At 39.0% G+C, this 24,022-nt stretch overlaps 1 protein-coding gene across 39 annotated transcripts in view; it reads right to left on the bottom strand.

Moving 5' to 3' along the window:
* The window catches only part of DLG2 (discs large MAGUK scaffold protein 2), a 993,421-nt gene that overhangs the window by 397,516 nt on the left and 571,883 nt on the right, over positions 1 to 24,022 (bottom strand). For 3 of the 39 annotated variants that reach the window (XM_074535064.1, XM_074535082.1, XM_074535084.1), the window contains exon 1: positions 20,816 to 21,328. The exons of 34 other annotated variants lie outside the window; for them this stretch is intronic. In XM_074535064.1, coding sequence (XP_074391165.1) covers positions 20,816 to 21,118 — 303 coding nt within the window. In that variant the 5' untranslated portion in view covers positions 21,119 to 21,328. Of the gene's footprint in view, positions 1 to 20,815; positions 21,329 to 24,022 lie in introns of those variants that run through there. 2 more of the 39 variants (XM_074535085.1, XM_074535083.1) reach the window with 2 other exon arrangements.

Below are 24,022 nucleotides of genomic sequence, written 5' to 3'. Positions count from 1 at the left end.
ATGCTCTGTGGGTGGCTTGCAAGACAGCACATGCCAAAACTGCCAGATTTTGCATAATTTTACAGGTTGTAGCACCCAGCAGGAACGTCACCAGCTGACAGTTTTAGCCAGGGCTCTCCTTGTGAATCTTTGTAATGCCATCAGGTTGTTACTGATTGAAGAGGATGGTCCCTTTTGAATGATGCAATCTTGATGTAGGGCAGAGAGTGGAAATATGCAAATGACATTTTCTTTTTAGTTTTAGGACCAATTTCCCTCATAGTTTAAAAATTTTGCACAGAGAAGAAAAATCAGTCCAATTTCTAGACTTTACACCTTGTTATTCCTCACTCTGCTACATCCAAGCATCTAGTTTAAGGAGTACATCCTAGTGAAGCATCCTAGTGAATTTTGTGTCTTTTCTGCCTTCTGCTCCCTACTGGATGGAAACAGGAAGGGAGCTGTGGACTGCAAGGGAAACTCCTGTGAGGAGAAGCCAGGGCTGCCCTATGCTGTGCACAGGTGGTTCCAGCCAGTGTCACAGCAGACTCACCACTGGGGCAGGAGAAACCAGTAATAAGGAAGAAAAAGGTGGGAAAAAGGAGCAGCAAAGAGAAACAAGCATGTCCTGACCCTGGCTCCAACCCTATGTGTGAGGGACCCAAAATCCCTCATTCCCCAAAGGCACTGAGTGGGACCTGAAGTGATGGCTAGAGGAGGGGAGGTGTCTGCAGTGAAGACGAATCTCAAGATTAAGTGTTTTCCCTTAGTATGAGTTTGTCATCTTTGTTTCTCAATATCCAACACAATAATTAAATGTTTATGTAAACTGGCAAGAAAGTTAAATTCCCTAAGTCAAATCTGCTTTGTCTTCAAAACACAAAATTATTCTGAAATTTCACTGTAGAACAGATATGTGTTCAGCATCTTTTATTTAGTCACTTTATTTTCTGAAAAACCTACAAATCACTTATTGGATGTGAGACTGGACCAGCAGAAGAAAGCAAAAGAGCAGACTTTAGTTTTGAAATAAAATGTTGAGTACACAATGTGTCCTGCGCAGACATGAACTCACTCGAGCTGGGCTCTGAAGGGACCATCTAATTTGTGGCTCTGTTTGTGTGACAATAAGCCCAAGCTAAGAAAACTGCCTTTCTATAAGATGAATGTGGCCAAGCAGGAGAAACAACAAATGATAAAATCATGGAATGGTTTGAATTAGAACACACCATTGAAGCTCATCCACTCCAAAGCCCCTGTGATAAACAGGGTCATCTTCAACTAGATCATGTTATTCAGAGCCCCATCCAACCTGACCTTGAATATTTTCAGGGTGGGGCATTCACCAACTCTGAGCAGCTGTGCTGGTATTTTACCACCATCACTGTGAAACACCTCTTCCTTATATCTAATCTAAAACAATCATCTTTCAACTTAACACCGTTAGCCCTTATCCTCTCCCAGCAGGTCCTGTTAAAAAGTCTGTCCCCATCTTTTACTTGGACCCTCCCAAGTACTGCAAAGCCATACGATCTCTGAACAAAGAGAAAGTAGAAGCAGTACCGTGGCCACAAAGAAAGTTGTCATGTAAAAATAGAAACACATAAATTAGTAACTGATTAAATATATATATTTATCACCTTATAGATCCTCTACAAAGAGACATTTTCCATGGAGAAAGAAAGCTACACCTGCTTCTCCTCACATAATCTATTGAAATGCATTGCTGTTGATCTCTCAATTCTTAGAAATAGCAAAAAATTTCCAAACAGAAAATCAACGCAACACGGCACCATAGGTTTGGAGACTAAGGAAACAACGTAAAGAGACTGAACTTGAGGAGAAGTAACAGTGCCACAAAAGGAGCTCTATGCTAGGTCATTGCTTAAGTAAACAAAATGCCAAGGGCCATTATAAATCTGAATCACAATGGAAATGACTGGAGAATCCTGCACAACCAACATTCTTTCAAAGAAGTTGCACAGAACCTTAAAAATACACCTCACTTAAAATTTTAAGCCTGGAAAAAAAGAAGGTGATTCTCCTTGAGAAATGATAAAGGGAAAAGCATCCTTGTGAACTTGAAAAAATAGATTGTGGGTGCAAATAGGTGGATAGGACCTATTATGATCCTATTATGGGTGCAAATAAGACTAAAAAACAAACTCCACAAAATGGACTAAAACCAAAGGGAAGAAATATAAAAATGTATTTAAATAATTCTTTGATCATATTAATAAAAAGCACTTCATAGCAAGAAAATTATACTTGCCTGTTTTTCAATCAATATTTTGCAATTTTTATGGTGGGAATATTTTCAGTTTCATGCCAAGGGCAGCCAGTAGATTTTATCCACAGCTACAACTATGTGGCAAATTTGGCAATAGTATAGTATAGTCTCCCTAGTGAAAAGGTTGAAGTTTTGTTGCCTAAAACTCCTTTGTACAAACTGAGGTTAGCACTGAAATGACTGCTGTAGGCAGTACTCAGATTCTGACAGATGGGCGATGAGACCTTTGAGGTCTTTCCCCATCTTTACACTTCAGCATTCTGTCATTTCTTAACAGCGTTGTTTTGGCTAGAATTGGATGTAGAAACACTGAGCAAAAAAAGTCTTAAACTGAATTAAAATAGGTGGGAGCAGTGACTTATCTGGCAGCAAGTAACATGGCCCTTTTTCTCGTGACAGAGGCACAAACAGTAATACAAGGCAGCACTTTGAAACATGATCATTCCTGGGTTATAGCATATCTTTTAGTCACTGATTTCAAGACATATTTTCTGCTTTGTAAAACACAAACATTTAGGATGCTGCTCTTTGTATACATTATTAGTAGTGACCTGAAAAGGACCAGGAAAGTTCTGCATTCTCTGAATTTACTGAATGAATATCTATATTAAAAGCCACTTATCCCACAAAATGGAATGACTTCCCTTGTACACAAAGACAACATTTATCTTTCACTGTATCAAACAATACACATAACAGTCAAAGACACAAAACCTAAAAACTGTCAGAACTGACCTAAACCAAGACTGAGAAGAGATCGGTTTGCAAACCAATTAAGGGAACCTCAAACGTCACAACCACCCTTCATGCACTGAACAGCACCCCCCAAAACACTGGAACGTTAAACGGTTCAGAGCATCAAGGCAGCCTCTTCCTGTAGTAATAATAGCAAAAACCAGTAACAATAAGAAACATCTCCTGGATATCTGTCTCTCATATGATGGTGGTTTGGTTCTTTTTTTTTTTTTAAATGGAAACACTCCAGGAGAGTGCTTTCAGAAATAAGCTTTGATTACTGTCAGAAGGGATAAAGAAAACATTTCCTGGCAAAGGAAACTGAAAGTTAGGCGCTATACATCAGGCACTAGGAGAGAATACCTGGAAAAGGACTAAGCATAGCATTTAGTAACACAAACAGAGCTGTCTGCTTAAGGCAGGAGAGAGGCAGAACACAGGAATCAAAGAGCACAGTCCTAAAAATATTCAGCTTCAGGAACTCAGATTTCTCTTGTGCCTGTACAATAGCATTTCAGCCTTGAAAATAATTCAACATCTATCCCAAGAAACTGGCATTCAGACATGAGGCAGCCTTCCCCCCGAACCATTTGGACAGATCCAGTCTCCTCCTACCCTACCTTTTAGGCACCAATCCCACCCTCCAAATGAAACACATTCCCCCTCCTCCAGTAAATTATGATGCCTGCCAAAAATATCACGTTTACCATTCTCAGCCTGTTGTAAATCCTGACTTTCGCCATGGGATGTCTGGGAAAAACTAACACCTAATGTGATGGTCCTTTCCGAAAACTAAGCAACTTCACAGGCAGGTGCGCCAATTCTGAGCACTAACATATAAAAACCCCACTGCAGACCTGACCCTGATACTAAATAAATGTTTGGCTGGGAGGACAAGAAATGGGAACATCGTGTGCTTCAGAGGAATGGGAGAAAAATGACATAGAAAATATTACAGCAAGAGGAACACAGAATCTGTGGGAGGCACAAGGTTTTTTAGGGCAGCCGTAACAAGGAGAAAGCAAGAGACTCCAAAGTTAAAGTCAGCCCATCCTTAACACGCTATATGCTTTGTGACACATTTTGAAATGTCTTCTTCAAGTATAAGTGCTCTACCCTTATACAAACAGGGGTTCAAGCATTTTTTTTGCTGTCAGCCCATCTGTTACTGAAGACCCTTTTGCTCACTTATTAGCTCAATAATGATCTGACACAGCTAGTACTGAGTAATTCTTCAGGTTGTTGATCACGTACTTAACAGCTCAGATGTGTGCCTCTTCTGCAAAATATTAGCATGTTTTAATTTTACAATACCCTATTAAATTTATACTTCACATAAGATGAAGATACATAGAAGAAAGAAAGATACTCTATCTTCTTTCCTGTCCAGAACATTCTACCTGGCTTACCTAACTCGGTCACCAAAAGCCATCTGCTATTAAAATATTTCCAGTGCACATAACATGAATATAAATAAATAGCTTCTTCAAAATACTTGGAATGAGAAGTAGCAACACATATTGATGTAAACATAGAAGAAATCATTTATTTTATACACAATATATAACATTACTGTGTGCTGCCTGGTGACAAGTAGTAATACCCATATGTTCAACTTATATTTATTATAATTTTAAAGTCATATCTCAATTACATGTTTTTTCAGGAAGTAAAAATTATATGTAATATAGTTTTTTCCCTTGATCATTAAAATGATGATAAAATAGAAATACTGGTAATATATTTTAATTCCTGATATATAGAACTATGCATTCTCTCCCCAGAAAAATCACCAGCTTTGTAAAAGAAAGTTCTTTATTACTTATCGTTACATCCAAAAGAAACACAGAAGAGCTATGGTCATAGGTCTGAGTTCATTCAGTTCATCAGAGTTCAGTTTCATTCATTTCCCCCCAAAAGAAGTCTAACCCTCAGAACTGACATTTAAAAACATGCCTTATTTTAGAGATATGTTACAGTTTTCCTTACCGGGACAAGAGAATCAAATGAACCCTGTTCCCGACTCTCAATAGCTGAAATTGTTTTCAACCAGAGGAGATAGCTTGAAATATCAGATATTTCAGAATGCTCCATACTGAAAGCTGCAAGATTAGCAGGACTGAGGTGAGACACACTTGCAAAAGGAGGGCTTTGCCTGTGTTACATAAAGTTCTAATTAGATCCTTGGTACAAATTGCTATCCTAAGAATAAAAAGTTAATCAAAAAGCCTCATTGGAAGAATAGGAGGGCAAGATTGGAGCTGAGACAGCTGTGGCACGACAGCACAACTGCTAACTAGATTCTGTGCCACCATTCAGAAGCGAAAATATATGTGTGAAAATCAAAGTGTTCCCTTTGTGTTTCTTTGGACTAAACTGTTCACACCTGGTTTGCCTAAGCGGAACTCAGGAGATGTCTCTGTACTGAGATTCCAATGCAGCAAGCATTGGAATAAATAACAGACCCACTTACTGCCACAGCCAAAATATTTTCACAAAAAGAAGAAAAGTTTGAAAGGAACTGAGTACAGAAGTGGCGTGAGAACAAGTTTTGCAAGGACTTTTGGTGACAAACTGTAAGAACCAACCTACAACAATTTGTTAAATTTTACTAAATCTTAGAAAAATACTCAAATAACCATAGGATAGCTGATGGATGATTTCTTATTTCTCCAAAAAGTTGCAATTCCAGTCCCCATTTCCAAAGTACAGCTGACAGCTCTCTTTACCTGTTGAGGTTTATATTCCCTGCCCCCTTATGGGTGATACTGTGTAGAAACAGAAAGGAGTAGTGACAGGACCCAAGGGAACGGCCTGAAGTTGTGTCACTGGAGTTTTAGATCACAGATAAGGAAAACCTTCACCCAGAGGGCAGCTGGGCAGTGAACAGGCTCCCCAGGGAAGTGGTCACTACACCAAGTCTGACAGAGCTCACAGAGTGTTTGGGCAATGCTCTCAGGCACACGGTGTGACTCTTGGGGACAGTTGTGGGCAAGGCCAGGACTCTATGATGCTTGTGGATGCCTTCCAACTCAGGATATTCTGTGACCCTTCAGAAGCAAGACATGACTGTTTTACCCATTGGTAAAACTCAGAGCACACAACTCTTGAAGATTTCAATAGAGTCAAGCTTTCAGTTACAATTGTCTTTCAAGGAGGGCAGTATAGAATATTTGTAGGCTGCCTGCTCAGAAAAGTCACACAAAGACTGACATTACCAGGTATTTTCTGGAACATGTCATCTTCTTCTGGAAGATGTCATCTTTTGCCAAAAGGGCTCTAAAGCAAATCTCAATGTCAGAACTGCTATGGAAATAACTTTGATAATCTCAAATTCCTTACCTTCTAATAAAAATGGGTGTCCAAAAAGAAGCAGCATATAATTATTTGTTGAGAAGCAAGAGGGGTGAGAAGAAAGACACTGAAAACTCCTAGTACAAGGGACAAGGAAACAAGCGGCATTAAACACCATGTAATTTACTGCATATTAAACTTTTTTGGTTTGTCTCCTTTGTCATTTTGGGGCTCCAAATAATTCACAGTCAAATTGAAAAATAATGCCATAAGGACCAAAATACTTGACAAACCAAGCAAAGTTTAGAAAATAATACTGATTCTTAAAATAAAACAGCAGCATTAAAAAACCCTACAGGTTTGCCTAGTTTAGAACAAAGTATTTCAAAAATCTTTCACAATGCAGCATAAATACATTTTTTGATGAGATCGTTTTTAAAAATTGATATAAAATTTTCCAAAAAAATTGATACACAGTCTAATGTAAAAAGTGTACCTTTTTCTGAAGAAAATTAATTTCTGACAAGACCCAAAGAAGACTTTGCAACAAAACCCATGTAGCTTTATAGAGTGGAGGTGAAGAAAGGAAGACAGAGTGCTGCTTCTCCCCTCTACTTCTTCACTTAAAATTACACTGTTTAATGAGAAAATTCTACATTAATCTAAATGTTATAAAAATACTTCACTATTAACTAAAATGCAATATCCCTGTATAGCACATTTCAAAAAAAAATCTTATGTGACAAAACGAACGTGTTTGTTTAGCAGCAATTATAAAATACGCAAATTGTATATACCTAGGATCAGGAAACTTTTCCTTTCCCTTCAAACTCCTTCCACAACATTCTGTACATTATTTGGTATAAGGGCTTGAACCGGCTTGTTGTTTCACCCAGTACAGTTGTTTGCATCAACTTATAGAATCAATTTATAGAATGCTTTAGGTTGGAAGGAACCTTAAGGATCATCCAGTTCCAACCCCCTGGCCATGGGCAGGGACACCTCCCACTGGACCAGGTTGCTCAAAGCCACATCCAGCCTGGCCTCGAACGCTGCCAGGGATGGGGCATCCACAGCTTCTCTGACCAACATGTGCCAGTGCCTTGCCACCCTCATAGTGAAGGATTTCTTCCTCATATCTACTTCAAACCTGCTTCCTTTTCAATTTAAACTAAATCCCCCTTGTCCTGTCACAACACATTGCTGTAAAAAGTCTCTCTCCAAGCCTCTTGTAGCCCCTTTAGATAATGAAAGGTTCTATGACATCTCCCTAGATCCACATGATCAGTATTATTTGCTTTGCAGAAAAGTGGAAGACTTGAGAGCATAAATAACTCACCAAGTCTTCATCCATCTGAAGAGCTAATGTTTAACCCATTATCTTCTAGGACATGCAAAGTATTGCGTATTGTCAAAATGGTTGTAACAAGTTTGTTTGTTGCATTACCTAGTGAACTCATAAAATAAAGTTTCATTTACAGAGTACCTTCCTCTGTAAATACGAGTGATCCAAATGGACCACGACAGACACAGCTGAGTCCTTCAACCAAGGCTCCGTGAAAACATCTTTAATATAGGAGAGAAAACACCAAGGAAAAGAGAATGAGGGAACAACTGGATCAGGGCAGTAATGGTACTGCATGGCAAAGAAGGCAAACCCAGAAAGTGACCACAGTCAATGCATACCCCCATGCTGAGCAGCTGCTCCCTCAGAGGGGCTGCTCTGTGACAGAAACTGCTGAGATTTCTCTAATTTTATTTCAGTGCATGCACTTTCTCTCCCCTGCTTTTCCAACTTTCTCCCTGCTGCAGGGAGAGTGAGAGTGTGCCTTTGTGGGGATGCCAGCTGGGGAAACCAAAACTTGATCTACCAGTCCCTCCCATTAAAGCACCTTTCAGAAGACTTTCCATCATATTTTTTAAAATTATCTTATGAAATACCTAAAGCTTTTCCACTATCTCTGGAAAACCACTACAGACATGTAATACCTCAGGTCAAGACAGTGATGACAAAACTTTAATAAAGAACTCATACTGAATAAAGATCAAAGTGTGACAAAAGCTGATGCAACCACATCCCATAAAAGCTCATACAGTTTATACACAAAGACACAACTAAGTTTTTTACTTATATTGTACAGAAAAAAAAGCATTCCCTGTTAGTTTATGCCTTGTATGTGTACTGCCATTTATAACAAGTATTTATTTCTATGAAAACAAGTACTGCTGTCAATCAAGTGAATGGTAAATAATTTAACCAGTAAAATTACTTTTATAAGTTAATATAACAGATCAGCTGGGAAGAGGCCACAATGTCTCCACCAGAGAATTTTAGAAACTGTTTAGTTCTTCCTCACCTTTTTAAACTGTTCCAAGTGGATTAGTGCCTTCCTACAAACATTAAAATGTTTAATTTTTAAAATAAATCTTATCTAGATAATAGCTTCTATAAAGCCTCACTGGAGTTTTGCCAATTGGTTGTTTACAAACCTCTAACACATTAAGAACAAATGATAGAGATAACTGAGTGGTTTACAAGGGAAATACTTTGCATTAGAAGAGTAAGAACAATATAGCCATTCAATTTTTCATACAGGTTTATTTATTTATGGTTTCAGAACTATGTGGGCTGTTTAAGTCTGGAGGGCTTTGCTAGTTATTCTTATTGAATTTTGAAGATAAGTAAGGATAGAGTAGTGATTGCTGAATTCCAGCCCAAAACTCCTGCATCACAATGTCTGAACTTTTGCATCTAATAATCAGAGGCGGTATTACTGCTTTATATTACTTTCAGATCAACTGATGCTCTGCTTCACTAACTTTTCCCACTAGTGCTTCGATAGTCAAAGACCAGTCATTGCAACAATTAAATTTTTTCTTTGGTGCTTTTAAAACTTTTTTGTGGGATTGAATCTGAGTGCAAGATCTTTACAAAAAATGTTATTTTCTTCCCTCCTAGACTGCCATTCTTGTTGAAACCACACTATAATTTCAAGACAAATTTAAAATTACAAACAAATGAAGAAGCAGAATTGTCTGTGTGTTTGATGTGTTTAATCTTGAAAACTTTTTTTTAATCCTGTCAATTTATATATCAGGTGGATTTTAAAAGGATTCTTCTTCTTTTTCTTTAGCTTTATATGGAAATGGGAAAAACAATAGCATGAATTTTTTAAAAGGAACAATTGCAGGTTAGACTGCTACTTTGCAGTTGAGAAGGGTACCTAAGTTTTGGGTTAACTTCAGCACTCAAATTATCACCAGAAATACCAAGCCCCACCAACACAGACTATATCAGTTACATGGGAACAGTGTTAAGCACTCTGCTGAGCTCTGATCCACTTCAGTGGCTTCTTAATGAACTTCTGAATTTGAAGAAAAGTACCTGTTCAAGAAGTTCCAGCTACACTTAGTGACTCTTTCTGCCATTGCTTTGCTCTTATTTTTTCAGTATTTTCTCCTCTTACTCCAAGTTTACCAATTCAGTAGTACAAAAACTGCTTAAACTGTGTTGACCAGCCCCGTACAACATACCAGCAATAACGTCAGCTCAAACTGCTGAAAGGAACATAATCGATTGATGGAAAAGCTTGAAGTACGGCTGGTTAAGTAATTACTTTGTATCCCCAAGTCAGTACGTGCCTCACTCCAAGAGCACAGCCCTGCCTTTAGCTGAAAATTCTCACATACAGAGCAGGCTGATGCCAACTGCCCCACTTCAAGAAAGAACCCACTGCATCTTTCTACAGTAACATGAAGAACCACTAACCTCAAAGGGATGGAAATCTTAGCAACATAGTCATGGGCCCAGGAAGTCACTGAGAGGCCCCACAAAGGTCACTGAGCTTGATGCTGCCCCTCAGGGGTGGCCACAACCAGCAAGGACCCTTAAAGGTCCAACGAGAACAGATTTCAGGTACCCTTCCACACAGATGGGTTAAAACTTAGAGCTGTTCAACAAATTGTGCAGGTAGGTTCAGTCTAGCTGTTGCCTTAGGACTAAGCTCTGACAAAAGGGTTGAAAATTAAGCTTTTCCTCTGTTCTATGTACAATCCCCAAAAACATTTGTTAACTTTCCTACCTCAGCCTTCCCAGTGTGAAATGAAATGAACCTTGACCTGACTCACAAATCTATCAGAAAACAGAAGAATCACATAGCAGTTCCTTCTGAGGCACTTAAAGAAATGTCAAGGCATCAGGCAGTAATGACATCTGGAGAAAACAAACAGGATCAATTTTGCTTTCATCACCTCTCCTGCCCCTGGTTGGCTGCTGAACACAAACTAATACTTCAGTGTGCAAAAAGAATTTCCTGCATCTCTGTAGTTTTATTATTGCTTTTATTATTAATAACACCAAACCCAAGCTCCTTTACCCCTCCATCCCCACACTAGCAAATGTTTTTGCTGCGGCAATTCTGTTACCTTTTGCATTTTGCTGGTTTGTCAGATTTGCTGAACCCTCAAGTGCAAGAAGTAACATGATGAAATAGAAACTGGCAGAAAGTACATTAAAGTTATTATCACCTGAGGACAAATCCTGGCAAGTGAACCACAAGAAAAAAGACTTCCATCTGGAAATCAGACAAAGAGCATACAAGTAAACCCAGTAATTCCACTACTGCTTTGGCAACCATTCAAGAATGTGAAAATACAGATGAGTTATGAAAAAAGAAATGTACAAGTAATGGGATTCTTCAAAAAGAAGACAGAAAGAGCAAAGGTGAGAAGGAAAACATATACTAAATTTCAGATACTAAATGCAATACCAACATGCATTTTGAAAGGGCATCATGTAAAATGGGCAAAAGGAAACCTTTTGGTTAGACATTACAAGGGTTACCATCAGAGGATACAAAGACCAAAGAATTATCAATCTGAGGAGCTTTTTAGGTTTTGTCCATTCAGCAAAATATTTCTGCAATTCTGCATTTTCAACTGCTACTAAGAGCTGATTCATTTCTTTCTGTATTCTCCATATGATGAACAAGACATTTCTTGGTACACAAATTAGCTTAGCTGATAGACAGCAACCAGTGCTTAAAACCAAAATAACTAGGAGTGATAACCTCAATTTCCAGCACAAATTATTTAAAAAGTAATGTGTGAATTCCAGTTTTGTGCTGACTACATAGACTTAAATGCATCTCAGCTAAAAGAGAAGATCCACTGAGAATACTGCCATGACAACTGAAAGAAAAAAAAGAAGACAATATTTTTTGCAGATTTATACCTGCAGAAGTGATCAGATTGCTTCTACTTTTATACTTGAAGAGGCTGAGGAAGCTAGTAACTGCCCCAGAGGCAACTGCAGTGTATCTTGACTCTGCTTCATACGTGTAGTAGATCTACATGTGGTACATTACAGAAAAACTACGGCGGAGTCAAATCAACATAGAACAAGCTGGTATTGCTCCACTCCATATTTCTATAGTTTCACTTCTGTAATATCATTAAACATTAAAATAATAATTATTAACAATTAAAATAATTATTATAGTAACCTGTATTTTTTTCCAAAGTTGTAGTAAATTCTATCGGCCAGGTTTTTCTGAATGGCCCGATGGGACCATAGGAACCTCATGAGATTCAACAAGGCCAAGTTTTGAGGTCCCATACCTAGGTCAGGGCAACCAATGACATCAATACAGTCCAGGGGAGGAAATGTATTAAAAGCAGCAGACAAGGACTTGGGGGAACTGGGGATGAAAGGTTAAATGTGACCGGCAAGGCGCATTTGCACGCTAGAAAGACAACTGTACCCTGGGCTGCATCCAAAGAAGCTCTCAGAGAGTGTCCAAAGGAGGCCCACAAGGATGGTCAAGTGTGTTGAGGGGAAGCTGCAGGAGGAGCAGCTGAGATCACTTGGTCTGTTCAGCCTGGAGCAGAGAAGTCTGAGTGGAGACTCATTGTGGTCTACAGCATCCTTGTGAGGGGAAGAGGAGGGGCACACACTGATCCCTTCTCTCTTGTGACAGGAGCCAAGGGAACTGTATGAAGCTGTGCCATGGGAGGTTTGGTCAGAGATTTGGAAAAGGTTCATCACCCAGAGAGTGCTTGAGCACTGGAACAGGCTCCCCAGGGAAGAGGTCATAGCACCAGCCTGACAGAGTTCAAGGAGCATTTGGACAATGCTCAGGCATGTGGGTGTGATCCTTAAGCCTGTCCTATGCAGCACCTGCCTCTAAATTTTTGACTGACCTGGTGGTATAGAGACCATTCAAAAACACAGCAGCAAATGTGGCAGCATCAGCCCCAGATTGAAGATGAGACCAGAGTTCTGCTTTTTCTACTAACTTCTTACTGAACATCTAGATAAAAAATTATGGTTCATTTTCTTTCAAAATGTTATTTGACTGTTTGATCCTGTGTGTCCAACTGCAGTCTCACAGAGTATGACAAGTGACTCCTATACTCATGACTGCAAGACAGACAGATTTTGATAGAACCCAGATGCGTCTGCTGAGCAGAAAGTGAAAACAGAAAGGGAAAGGGAACAAGTCATCTCCACAACTCTCCATTTCTTAAATGAAACATTATTATTTCTGAATCCTTAGAGGCAGAAATGAGCTTGACAGAAGTTTCATTGCTTAGCACAGGGAGGTCCCTGAGCACTGCTGCGTTGTCAAAACTAAACTGCATGCATCAAATTGCACATTAGTGTGACTACCTCTGGAAGAGGCAGCTGTGCTGGGACATGACCCTTGTCACATGCTTCTGCTCTCAGCCTTGTGCTGGCACTAGAAGCTGCGCTCGTGGACATCAACTGGGCCATGAAATAGGGCTCTCAAACACCTATTTTTTTTTTCCCCAAAGTAGGCTCTGCAGAATGAAGCAAAGTAAAACCAGAGCTTAGACCTTACATTTTCAATCAATGCGCTCAGCTCTCAGGCGAGTGATGGTCACAACATAGAACCTGGACAAAGCAGCACACAGATAAATAGTAATTCCTATTCCCATGATCATGAATGCAAGAAATAGCAGCTCAGTATAGGACAAGTGTTTATTGGAATTTAAATGCAAAACAAATGTAAACAAAGAGTCTGAAAAGAGAACAAGGAATGTGAAAAGCCTCAGTTTAACTGATTTCATACCTGGCTGCAGAGTAGCTGCTCTGGGAGGGCAGCTACAGAAATCCTGAGACACTACTCCATTCTGCTCTCATTTGAAATTCATAATGAAAATCATTTGTCTGATGTTCTGTTTGACCAATTATATGAACAATTTCAGCTGCTGAAGTAACCTGCTTCTACTTGTGCAAATACTTAATGAGAAAGGCAAAAAATCTGTATTAAAAGTACAATAATATCCAAATCAAAACCAGCTGGTATTTTGCTAAATTGGATTTTGTACTGTATTCATAGCTGACTCCTGTGATTTAAAGGAAAGCTTATACAAGAACTGGAATTTACAAAAAGAATTATTTTGTTTGTTTTTCTGATATTCGGTTTAGACATTACAGGACCTCTGTTTTCAATACATAAAGAATTCCTTTTTGATCCCTGTAATTCTAACTCTCAGAACGATGGAAGATTTTGAAATTAGATGACTATTGAGACAATTCTTCTGAGTAACTGTAGTAATTTATAAAAATTGCTTATACAAAAAGATTAATAAGTATATGTTATTTAATTTATTAACTCCCTTGTAATAATCTAAGGCTTATTTCAAAGCAAACATGGTCCTTTTAAAGGCAAAGTAATTGAGTCCATATTCCTTTCTTGACATTTTCTTGGCATTATTTTTATTATCCTTCATCCAAAAGTCACATGCAGACATGGGGAGAGAGCTAAATTGGCAAACTCTGTAAATCTTGCCACTACTATAACCAGAAACTCCCTTTAGTTCTTTAGGGGTTTTGTTAGGGTTTTTTGTTTGTTTGTTTTTTGGTGGAGAAGTCTGATATTTTTGTACCCCAGAACAGTAGAGAGAGACATCAATTTTCAGGTTGTGTCTTCAAGTCACACCAAAATAGCTGAGACCAATTCTATCTCAATCTGAACCACTGCTCAGTGTCCAGCTATAAACTGTCATGCATCACCCTTCACTTCTTTTGTTTGAATCAGAACAAAGCCACCTTGCTGAGCTGCTGTAAAGGGTTTGCATCTTGGAAAGCCCAATTTAAATGAAGTGGAACATTAGACACAAAGCTAACTAGGGTTATCAAGCCTTTTCTTATTCCTAATCATTTCATGCAAACCACAAGGCAACGATTTCAGGGAGATTTTTCCTTTTAGTCCAGAGACCATCCAGTTTACCAATCCTGTTGACATGGCACCAAACAGTCCCAGCAACCTCATGAACCAGTCTAAGCAACAGGAAGACTAAAATCCTCTTATGTGGCCTGTGCCATCAGAGTACTATAGGAAAGATTAAAGACTTACCTGTGTTCTAAGTTCATGTGGTTTCAAGGATCTACAGGAGTGAAATAGTCCTAGGAATGGACTACATGGCATGGCAGAATATAGAAGGGTAGGAAAAATTAAAGGTTTTGAATCCCTTTGGGGTCTACCAGTTTGGGTTTCTAGAGAAATGTCCCTCTGTTCAGTTTATCCATGGATGAATAAACATGACAAGTATTAGACAAAATTTTGAATAGCAGGAGGACTATCAGAATACTTGTGCAGTTTTGGCCAATGCTACAAACCCAACAATTCCCTTTCTATGTCCCCTTTCATCCCCCTCTGAAAATCCCAGCAGCCAAATTACATGTTGAGGGGAGAAAACGTTCTTGGATTTTTGGGGCATCTAGGAGGAGAAACTCTGAAATACAGGTTTAAATAAGTGCAATTCTAAACATGGTGCAACAAATGCAAATTAGGCAGTAAGATATTTATGACTCAACAATCAGCAGGAGCCAAATAATGTGTAATTAAACTATACATCATTACTATCATTGGTAAGTACTGTACATAGTACATCCACTTCCATATTTAAAGGAAAATATATGGAACACCTTGCACACAAATACTATCATGATATATGCAACCATGCCTATTTCTTAAATTTCTTTGCTAACACTTAATATTATGTGCTATCAAAATATTAACACTGATAAAGACCTGATACACTAATAGAAAGAGACAGAATATTATTTAACAAACGAATGAATATCCACTTTTCTTTGAGAACTCTGCCTTCACAGTGGCCTTTGCAAAGCAATACTACATTATCAATCAAGGCAGGGATCGCTGAATTACCTCCTGTGAGATGGTGGAAAATCTGGGATGACTGACACTCCCCCAAGTTCCTGAATCTGAAGACCACAAAGTCTCATAAATAACACTGGTGTTTTCTCTTTCCTTAAAAACAAACAAACAAACAAACCAAAAACCAAACAAAACCAAAAACCCAAAATACCCTAAAAACTCAAAACAAAACCAAACCACCAGAAAAGGAACTTTCATGTTTAGAGGGAAAGTCCTGCTGTGGTCGCAGCATATTTCATTTCTGGAGTTTCTGGCCTTTTCATTGGATGCCATTCAAACTGGAGTCACATGAACAACCATTAGGCTAGGAAAACACATTTCCAAGCAATTACTGTATCACAGAATTACAGAGGTTGGAACAAACTCCTAAGACCACTGAGTCTAACCATTACCCTAGTACTGCCAAGCCCACCACTAGACCACGTCCCTCCTCAACAAATCTACGAGTCTTTTGAATACCACTTCCCTGGGATGGCTCTTACGCCTCATTTCATGTTACTTCTGACCGGGACTGTTCCCTGCATCACTAAGGAAATTTCTGGCCTCAACAGGCTAAGCTTTGATCTCCTTTTTATGCCAAGCATAACTGCTATGAACTCAGCAGTAACAAAGATTTCCTGGTTTTGGTAGAGGAAATAGGTTAAACATGAATGTAAAAATCAAAGATTTTTAAAGCAACTGTCCTGGGAGAGAATCAGATCTGAATGCCACCTAGAATGGTGCAGACTTCTCAAAGCCCTCTGTCAGTGAAAGAGACTGGATACAGGAATTCTTAGAACAATATCACTCATCTTCAAAAGAATATGATAACAGCTTTTGTATTTCTGCATTTGTACATCTCTTACATAGCAGCTGCACAGACTGCTGACAATGTTTCAATGACCTCACTTCTATGAATGCAGCATGAGGATCAAGCCAAGGCAAGATGCTGAATGAAGAGCTGTCACCTAAAACCACTGATAAGAGCATTCCACCCTGAGAATGGAATATGAGCTTTTTTCCTCATGAAAAATTGCCCTGCTACTCCTACCAAAACTTGAGCTCAAGTTATACCATCTAACTCTCAACTGCCTTAATGATTAAAAAGAGGGGGGAAAAAGTGTAGAAGCCAATTATTGCTCTTTATTTGCAGTTTAACTGCTATTTTACTGACACTTGAGCACACCAGATTAGAGTGCAAAGCTCACCCTTAGCTAACTGAAATAGCTTGATGTAACTTTAAAGCCAGGAGGGGCTTGCCAGAAGAATGGCCACTTGCGTGTGGGAATCTGTGAACTGAAAGGAGTGATCTAAGCTTTCAAAAACACAACCCATGATAAATAATTTCTTCATACAGCTGGAAGAGACAGTCTCTCTTAGAGTAGACCTTCTGTATTAGTACTGAGGCAGAATGCCTTGAAGCAAGCTTTCACTTCATGCCACCATGCAGAGAGTTCTCAAATGAAATACTGGAATTTCAGCACTAGCCCCAAAGACCTTCAAACACAAAAGACTTCTCAGAGGATCCTTCAGAATTTGGCTGCTCACTGCCCTTTTAAAGTCATGCCACATCTGTAGTGTAGGTTTAGCTCACAAGCCTCTACCAGGCAAAAACACACAACTATTTCTTTCTAAAGAACTTCTTTCTAATAGAAGAAATAGTTTCTTCTAAAAGAAACTGACTACAGAAAACCTTTTATCATATTGATTGTAAAAAAAACACCAAGCAACCAAAAAAGTCATCCAAGCTGATATTGACAGTAAACTATTCAAAAATAGGTGAACATTTACACTTTTACGTAACTTTTCAAAACAAAGCACATGTATGCACTTTTGCAGATGACACATTTAGGATACTATCTGCTATGAGATTATTTTCTTTGAGAACATATTAAAAGAGAAGGGCTGAAAATTTTGTAGCAAATGTTTAGCAAAATTTCAGTGGACTCCAATATTGTCTTCTGAACTAGGATACAGACAAAGATAGGAAACTACTTCTACACCTTCCTTCCCCCTCAAAAGGATAATCTTGAGCTCATGGAATCCAAAAGCTCTTATTGGGAAAGTGTTTAGAGGAGGACCTCCTTCATACAGACCACACAAAACTAAAATTCATACTTTGGGCTTCCTAAAGCAAGAACAGCAACAAAAACTCTGCAATTTCCTCTTCAATCTACAATCAGGGAAACACAGACTCCTATCCCTCTGTCCCTTCTGCACAAAGAATGAATTCATTGCACGCCTTCAGCTAAACATATATTTCTAATCTAATTAGTTGGTACATTGCATATGCCAGCAATCTAGAGCTGCCTACAGGGAAAGTCCGTCCAATGTTACAAACCAAATCCCATGGCAGAATGACACAAGGAAAACACCAGGTCACCTCCTTGCCTCTATACAAGGCCCTCTTCCACCCTCAAATTTTTCTCCAATATCTCACAGCATAACAGCGACCTGAAGTACAAAATCACTGAGTGAATCACAGAAATCAGATAATTCCATATACTAATGGTGACAGAGATGCCCAGTGCACTGCAGAGACAAAAATTATTTTCTAGCAACAGGGACATTTAAAACTTGCCTATTAACTAACTTTTCACTTTCCCCCCATCTCTTTTTCTTTTAAATAAAGAAACAGAACTGTAAATGTGTTTGTCAAAAAGGAATGGAAGTTAAAAGCCAAATTAGGTCTTGGAATCAAATTTCCATCAAAACATTATTTCAACTCACTTACAAAATCTGCAATTTTTGGTTTTTGGGGGTTTTTTGGTTTGGTTTTTTTTTTTTTTTTTGCATTCCAAGTTAATTTCTATTTGGATATATGGAGAGAGTTCTTGTACTCACATGTCAACATGACATTACAAGCAAACACAAACATGCAAGCCAGCAAAGCAGAATTTTTAAGACACTTGTAATATCAATAATACCAGAGTGACACTCTTTGCTCTGGCATACTAAAGAAGAGGAAACTGGCAAAGAAAATGGAGTCGTGTACTTCTCAAGAAAATCAACACTTCTGTCAGGAACAGGATGCCAAAGTGCACATTAGTAACAGCTGTCAAGTACACACTCTAGGAATGAAGGACCTGCGAATTCAGTTTGGTACAATAGTAGTAGCAAGAGGCAGTTTCACAAGGTGTTATGTCTTTCCTATGTCTGAACAAATTAGTCTCCCCTAAAAGAAGTCAAGCAGAAGAAAAACCTGATCAGAACTTTATGTAATGAAACAATCCATCTTGGAAGCTAACCATGTCTTATTTATTCTCACATTTACACACTAGATGGAAATTTAAAATAAATTCCCCTATTTTTTCCTTCCTTAGGCCAGCAAATATAACTGTTCCACTACATCTCTATTTTAGTAAGAAAGAAAGATTTCCCCATCAACATAGCCCTCAAAAAACATCACTGACTTCCACCTGTATCCCCAAACGAGGGAGAAGTAGTAAGGGCAGCCCTGTAATGTTTTCTCATGTTGTTTCTTTGCAATATCACTGATGATTTTCTAGGTGTATGCACATAAAACAATACATATACACACACACACTCCTCCCTTCCTGCCCATACCTCACACAATGCTTACTCTGCACAGGGATAAGGAGATTATTGTTTGAAACAAACTATCTCTCAAGTCTATGGCACTGAAACCACCAAGTATTTGCCCAAGTACATCAGTCCACCCCCAGACACAGGGAAAAACTCATTACAGACAACCCAAGAAAGGCACCTTCATAAATAGAATAAGGTAGTTGGCATTCAGGAGATACGGTAAAGCAAGCTTCCAAAACAAAGTTCTGTATTAAATATAAGAATTACATAAACTTGAATAATTCCACATTACCTAAACACATGAGGATGTGATCATAAAGATATTAAAACTACTGAAAAAACTTTAAAAGGGCCTTTTTGGGCTATATTTTAATGATGCTTCTACATTTTCTCTTTACAAATTCTGTACCTTGAAAACCAAGGAGCTCTTTCTTTGAAGGTATTTTTTTTCTTCAAGCTTTTTCCAAATCAAAAAGAGCTTAAGAAAATATTTTGAATGTTTTATAATTCAAATTTGAAAAAAGTCTAATTAGATGCTTTATATATTATTTTAACATCGGCTTTATCCCAACATAAACAACTGTATATGCCTTGCTTATGAAAGAAAATACAGAAAATATTTTGTAGTCACATGCACTATTTTGGTCACTCAAAATATAACAAAGCTTAGTTTTTCCACTTGATACTAGATTTGAGAGAAGAAAAAAGAAGCTTTTTTATACAACAATCACTTTCAGCCTACAGACATCACTTTTTCAGACCATAAGACAAGATAAAATATAGCTACACTATCTGACAATCCTTTGCCTTATTGCTTTTCTGTAGAGTGAAAATATATTAAAACCATTTCCATGAAAGAATTTGATGTAATCTCTAGAGAGGGTGCCCATGTTCAATGTGGGCTGAGGCTAGTTAAACACTAGTGTACGCCTTACCAGTAAGTAGAGATATATTTCAAAAACTTATTTCAGCAATACATTCCACTTTTTCCTACTGTGAAATGTTGACAAAAGCATTCTATGCTGCCATGATACAAAGTTTTTTTTAATAAGCTGAAAGTTTTCTAAGTGAGACATGAAAACATGAATGAGTGGAGGTAATTTTAGTGCTTTTTAGTAATAACCATCCTATGAGTGTCACTGAGATTCCTATTACACAGTGCTGGGTTTCAGTCTAGTTGCTTACAGGTAATTGTACACATCATAGACCCTGCCTGGTTTATATTTGAAAATACACTGCCCTGCATTTAAATCAAAATCAATAGAGTGGTGAAAACTAAAGAGCTATTTCATATTTATTAAACATTTCAACTACATTTGAAGTTCCAAAGAGGAGAAAGAGGTCACACTTACTCTTATCAGTAAATCTAATACCCTTCTCCCCCATGTTGTCTCTTAAAATATTATTTTAACTCAGTGTGATATTTGAAAACAAACTGTTTACAGAAACTCACAAAATCCATTACACATGGGAGACAAACACATCAGTTCTATACATCACAATGGAATACGAAGTCTGCAGAACCTGGAGACTCAAACCAAAACATTTTAACAAGAAAACCTTTCCAAGAACAGCCCACAATTTTCACAGGCAACAGACAAGCAATACCCAAACACAGGTATGACCCCCCGACACAGCCTGCCCTCGTATATAACATTTCCAGAATAAACCACCAAACACACATCGGGACACATCACAAAAACTTGTCGACACCACCAAACCTCACTTTCTCTCCCTGGAGCATCCTTTAGGTCTCTTGCAGAGTGAAGAACCAGCTCACCTGCACCGGGGGGGCCCAGCCGTGGGCACAGCCGCACTCTGACCACCACTGTCCCGGGCTGCCCTGGGGCCTGGCGGGGGATTTGGGGGGGCTCCTCCGCCCCGCTGTGTCCCACAGCGGCACCAGCCGGCCCCTGCCCCAGCAGGGCAGCGCCGGGGGGCCGTGCGGGAGCCCGGCCGGCTGCTGGTGCCAGCGGCAGGCGCAGCGGCCATCCCTGGCGGCGGGGGGCACGTTCCTGCCACCCTCCGGGCCCTCGGCGCCCCGGCCGCCGCAGCTGTGCTGCCTGGGGAGCTGCCCGTGCATGGCTCGCCCGGCCCGCCGGGCATGGACGCGCCGCCGGCGGCGGGGACGAGGCCGGCCCGGGGCACTCCGGGCTAGCGGCGGGGCAGCGCTGGCTAGCGGCGGGGCCGGCCGAGCAGGGAACAGCCGGGCTAGCGGGCGGGCATGGCGGCGGCCGGGCACGGCGGGGGCCGCTGGGCAGCAGCCCCGTGTCAAAGCCGGACTCCACTCGCGCAGCCACTTGACAGCATCCCCGCTGCAGGCAGAAGCAATCAATGCTCTGCGTGGCTGGGACGCACGCCTGCATCCCTTTCTGGATGACAAACCACGGGAAGGGATGAGGAGGGAAAAAAAATCCCAACAAGCAACAAAAAGTACTCTTGCAATTTTCAGGAAGGTTTAGTCATTTTCTAGCTGACCCTGACACGAGTCACAGGCACCCTGCAGAAGCACATTTATACGTACAAGCTTTACAGGCTAAGTGCTTTCTTGTGGAAATAGCATCTAGACAAAGTACTGAAAAAGATACTCCTTTACCAATGATCCGAACAGACGCGGGAGCGTTGTTTTCTCTGCATGCCTGAAAAGACCTTGTCAACAAAATTGCACCAGAAGATGCAAATGACAAGTCCGGGAAGAATGTTATCTGCCCTAAATGCTAAACCACAGCATGAACGACGGTATGTGCTAATGTGCACAGGCTAATGTGCACAAACACGGCGGAGACAGCAAGAGGCTGAATTTAAAAATAAAGCCAGAAAGACCTATGCCACAAATTAACAACTCATATATTTATATATAAGAGATATATATATACATATAATTTAATGTGATTTTGTGTGTATGTGTAAGGACCTCAAGTTTCTGATTGATTTATAATTTTCTCTTTTTCACCCCTTAAAAATTCTTTGGTGCTTGCCAATAAACTTCTGTACACAGTTTTCTGTAAATTCCCTCTTGGGTTTTTCTTCCTAATACAATCTCTTTTCCTTCAAGTATCCTGAATTCTTTCTTTGAGATTATTTTATTTCTTCTTATAGAAGTGACAGAAGTGTAAAGTGAATAGATCTGGTCTGATTATTCCAAGCACCTCGAGATTTTTAGGGGCGCTCTTCAAGCTCAGGTACCTCAGTCCTTAGGCCTGTAAGACCCTCATTGGATCATGGACTCGTATATGTGTATACATTTTTTAGATTTTCTTTAAACTTAGGCATATTTCAGGTACATTTAACCATAGGAAATAAACTGAGTACTAAAAACAAATACAGGAATGTGTAACAATACTTTTGGGTCTGTTGGTGTTCAACTAGGATTTCTGTGGTGTTCAACACAGAAATTAAAAAGAATTAGCAATATATATAGTTTTACTATTACAAAGTCTAAAAAAAATTACTTTTAAAGAATTCAAAGACAAAGACAACTATGACTATCTCAAAAGCAAATATGCTTTTGAGTGAGATAAATGAATTTACAAATGTGTTGATGCAAAAAAACCTTCATTCAGTTATTTAATTCCTCCTACATAGCTAACCTAAAATTCCTCAAAACTTAGACATTGCTAAAATGCATAATAATAAACTCTGGCAGTAATTCTTGAATAAAGAAAAAAATAAATGGCAATGCTTTAATGGTGGAGAAAATATTTTGACAACACTGCAGTTCAAATTGCTGCACGTGAAACTCACATCAGTTTTAGCTGTATTTCCATTCCAGGTGCTTGTCCCAGTTATACTAAACTGATGTGATAATGAAAGGTTCATTCTGAACTCCACTGAACAGCCAAAATTGCGCACCATATACTCTCACATAACGAAAACCCAACTGCAAGAACTCACAGAGCTTGGCATAGAATTCAGGTCACTTCATGTTTGAAAAAGAAATATTAATGCACTTCTGAATTGCAAGCATAGATGTGGAAGCCAGCACTTAAAAACCTGAGCTAAGGGAATCTACAAGAAAAACATTGCTACATGTAAAGTAAATGTAAAGTTACATAAGCCTGAATCCATCTTTTGCAGTTTTACTCAAGCATAAGAAGTGAAGGTGTGTGAGCTGTCCAGAAAGCTGCTTTCCTCTAGTGCTCAAGGGAAATTCAACCCTGAGCACCTAAAAACTTGTCTACCAGAAGGTAATTCAAGTAATTACTGCACTACTTCCAGCAGGAATACCTCGATTAAAGAAATATATATATATTGACATTATGTGAAGCTATAATTAATATTTATAAAACGACAACTCACTTATTTATATACCATATATATATAGAAAACAAAACACTAATAAAGCCAAATTCAGTTTTTGTTTCCATCATTGTAGACCTCTATGAGCAGTGTCAGTGTCCATCACCTTAAAACCATCAGCCTTTTGGTCACATAGCAAGCTACCTAGTTCACCCAAGACTATCCCAATGCTTTTCCAGATTTCTCAAATGCCAGTAAAAATCTAAGAAAAAAAAACCCACAAGCATTACTAGATATTTCAAAGCTATTTGGAGGAATCTGGATAATTGCACAAATAAGAAAAAAACCCCAAACAAATTCTAAAAAGCTATTCAAAATAATATACAATATATGTAAAAATCAGGGCAAGCAATGGCTGCAATAGGATTGGTGAGTGTAAAGTATCTATACATTCCATGACCAGACATAGTCTGTAGACCACCTACACACAAAATTTTGGGTAAAGTCAAGTGTACCAGAGCACTGAAATGTCTATCACAAACCTCCCTTGCCCTATTATTTTAAAGCAGTAGATGAACTTTCAGCAACCTTAATGCACCCCAGCCAGAACAATGAAGGACTATAATGGCATCCCTTAGACTGTAACATTCATGTTAAAACAGTATCTTTGAAATAGCCTCTTAGCAGAATGTGAAAAAGGGCTTTTTTTCCAAAGGAATTTGACACCACTGAACATAGCCCAGAAGTG

The sequence above is a fragment of the Zonotrichia albicollis genome, chromosome 2, assembly GCF_047830755.1.
Source record: "Zonotrichia albicollis isolate bZonAlb1 chromosome 2, bZonAlb1.hap1, whole genome shotgun sequence".
Classification (NCBI taxonomy): domain Eukaryota; kingdom Metazoa; phylum Chordata; class Aves; order Passeriformes; family Passerellidae; genus Zonotrichia; species Zonotrichia albicollis.
The sequence above is the reverse complement of the archived record's forward strand: the minus strand, read 5'-3'. Positions and strand labels throughout refer to the sequence as shown.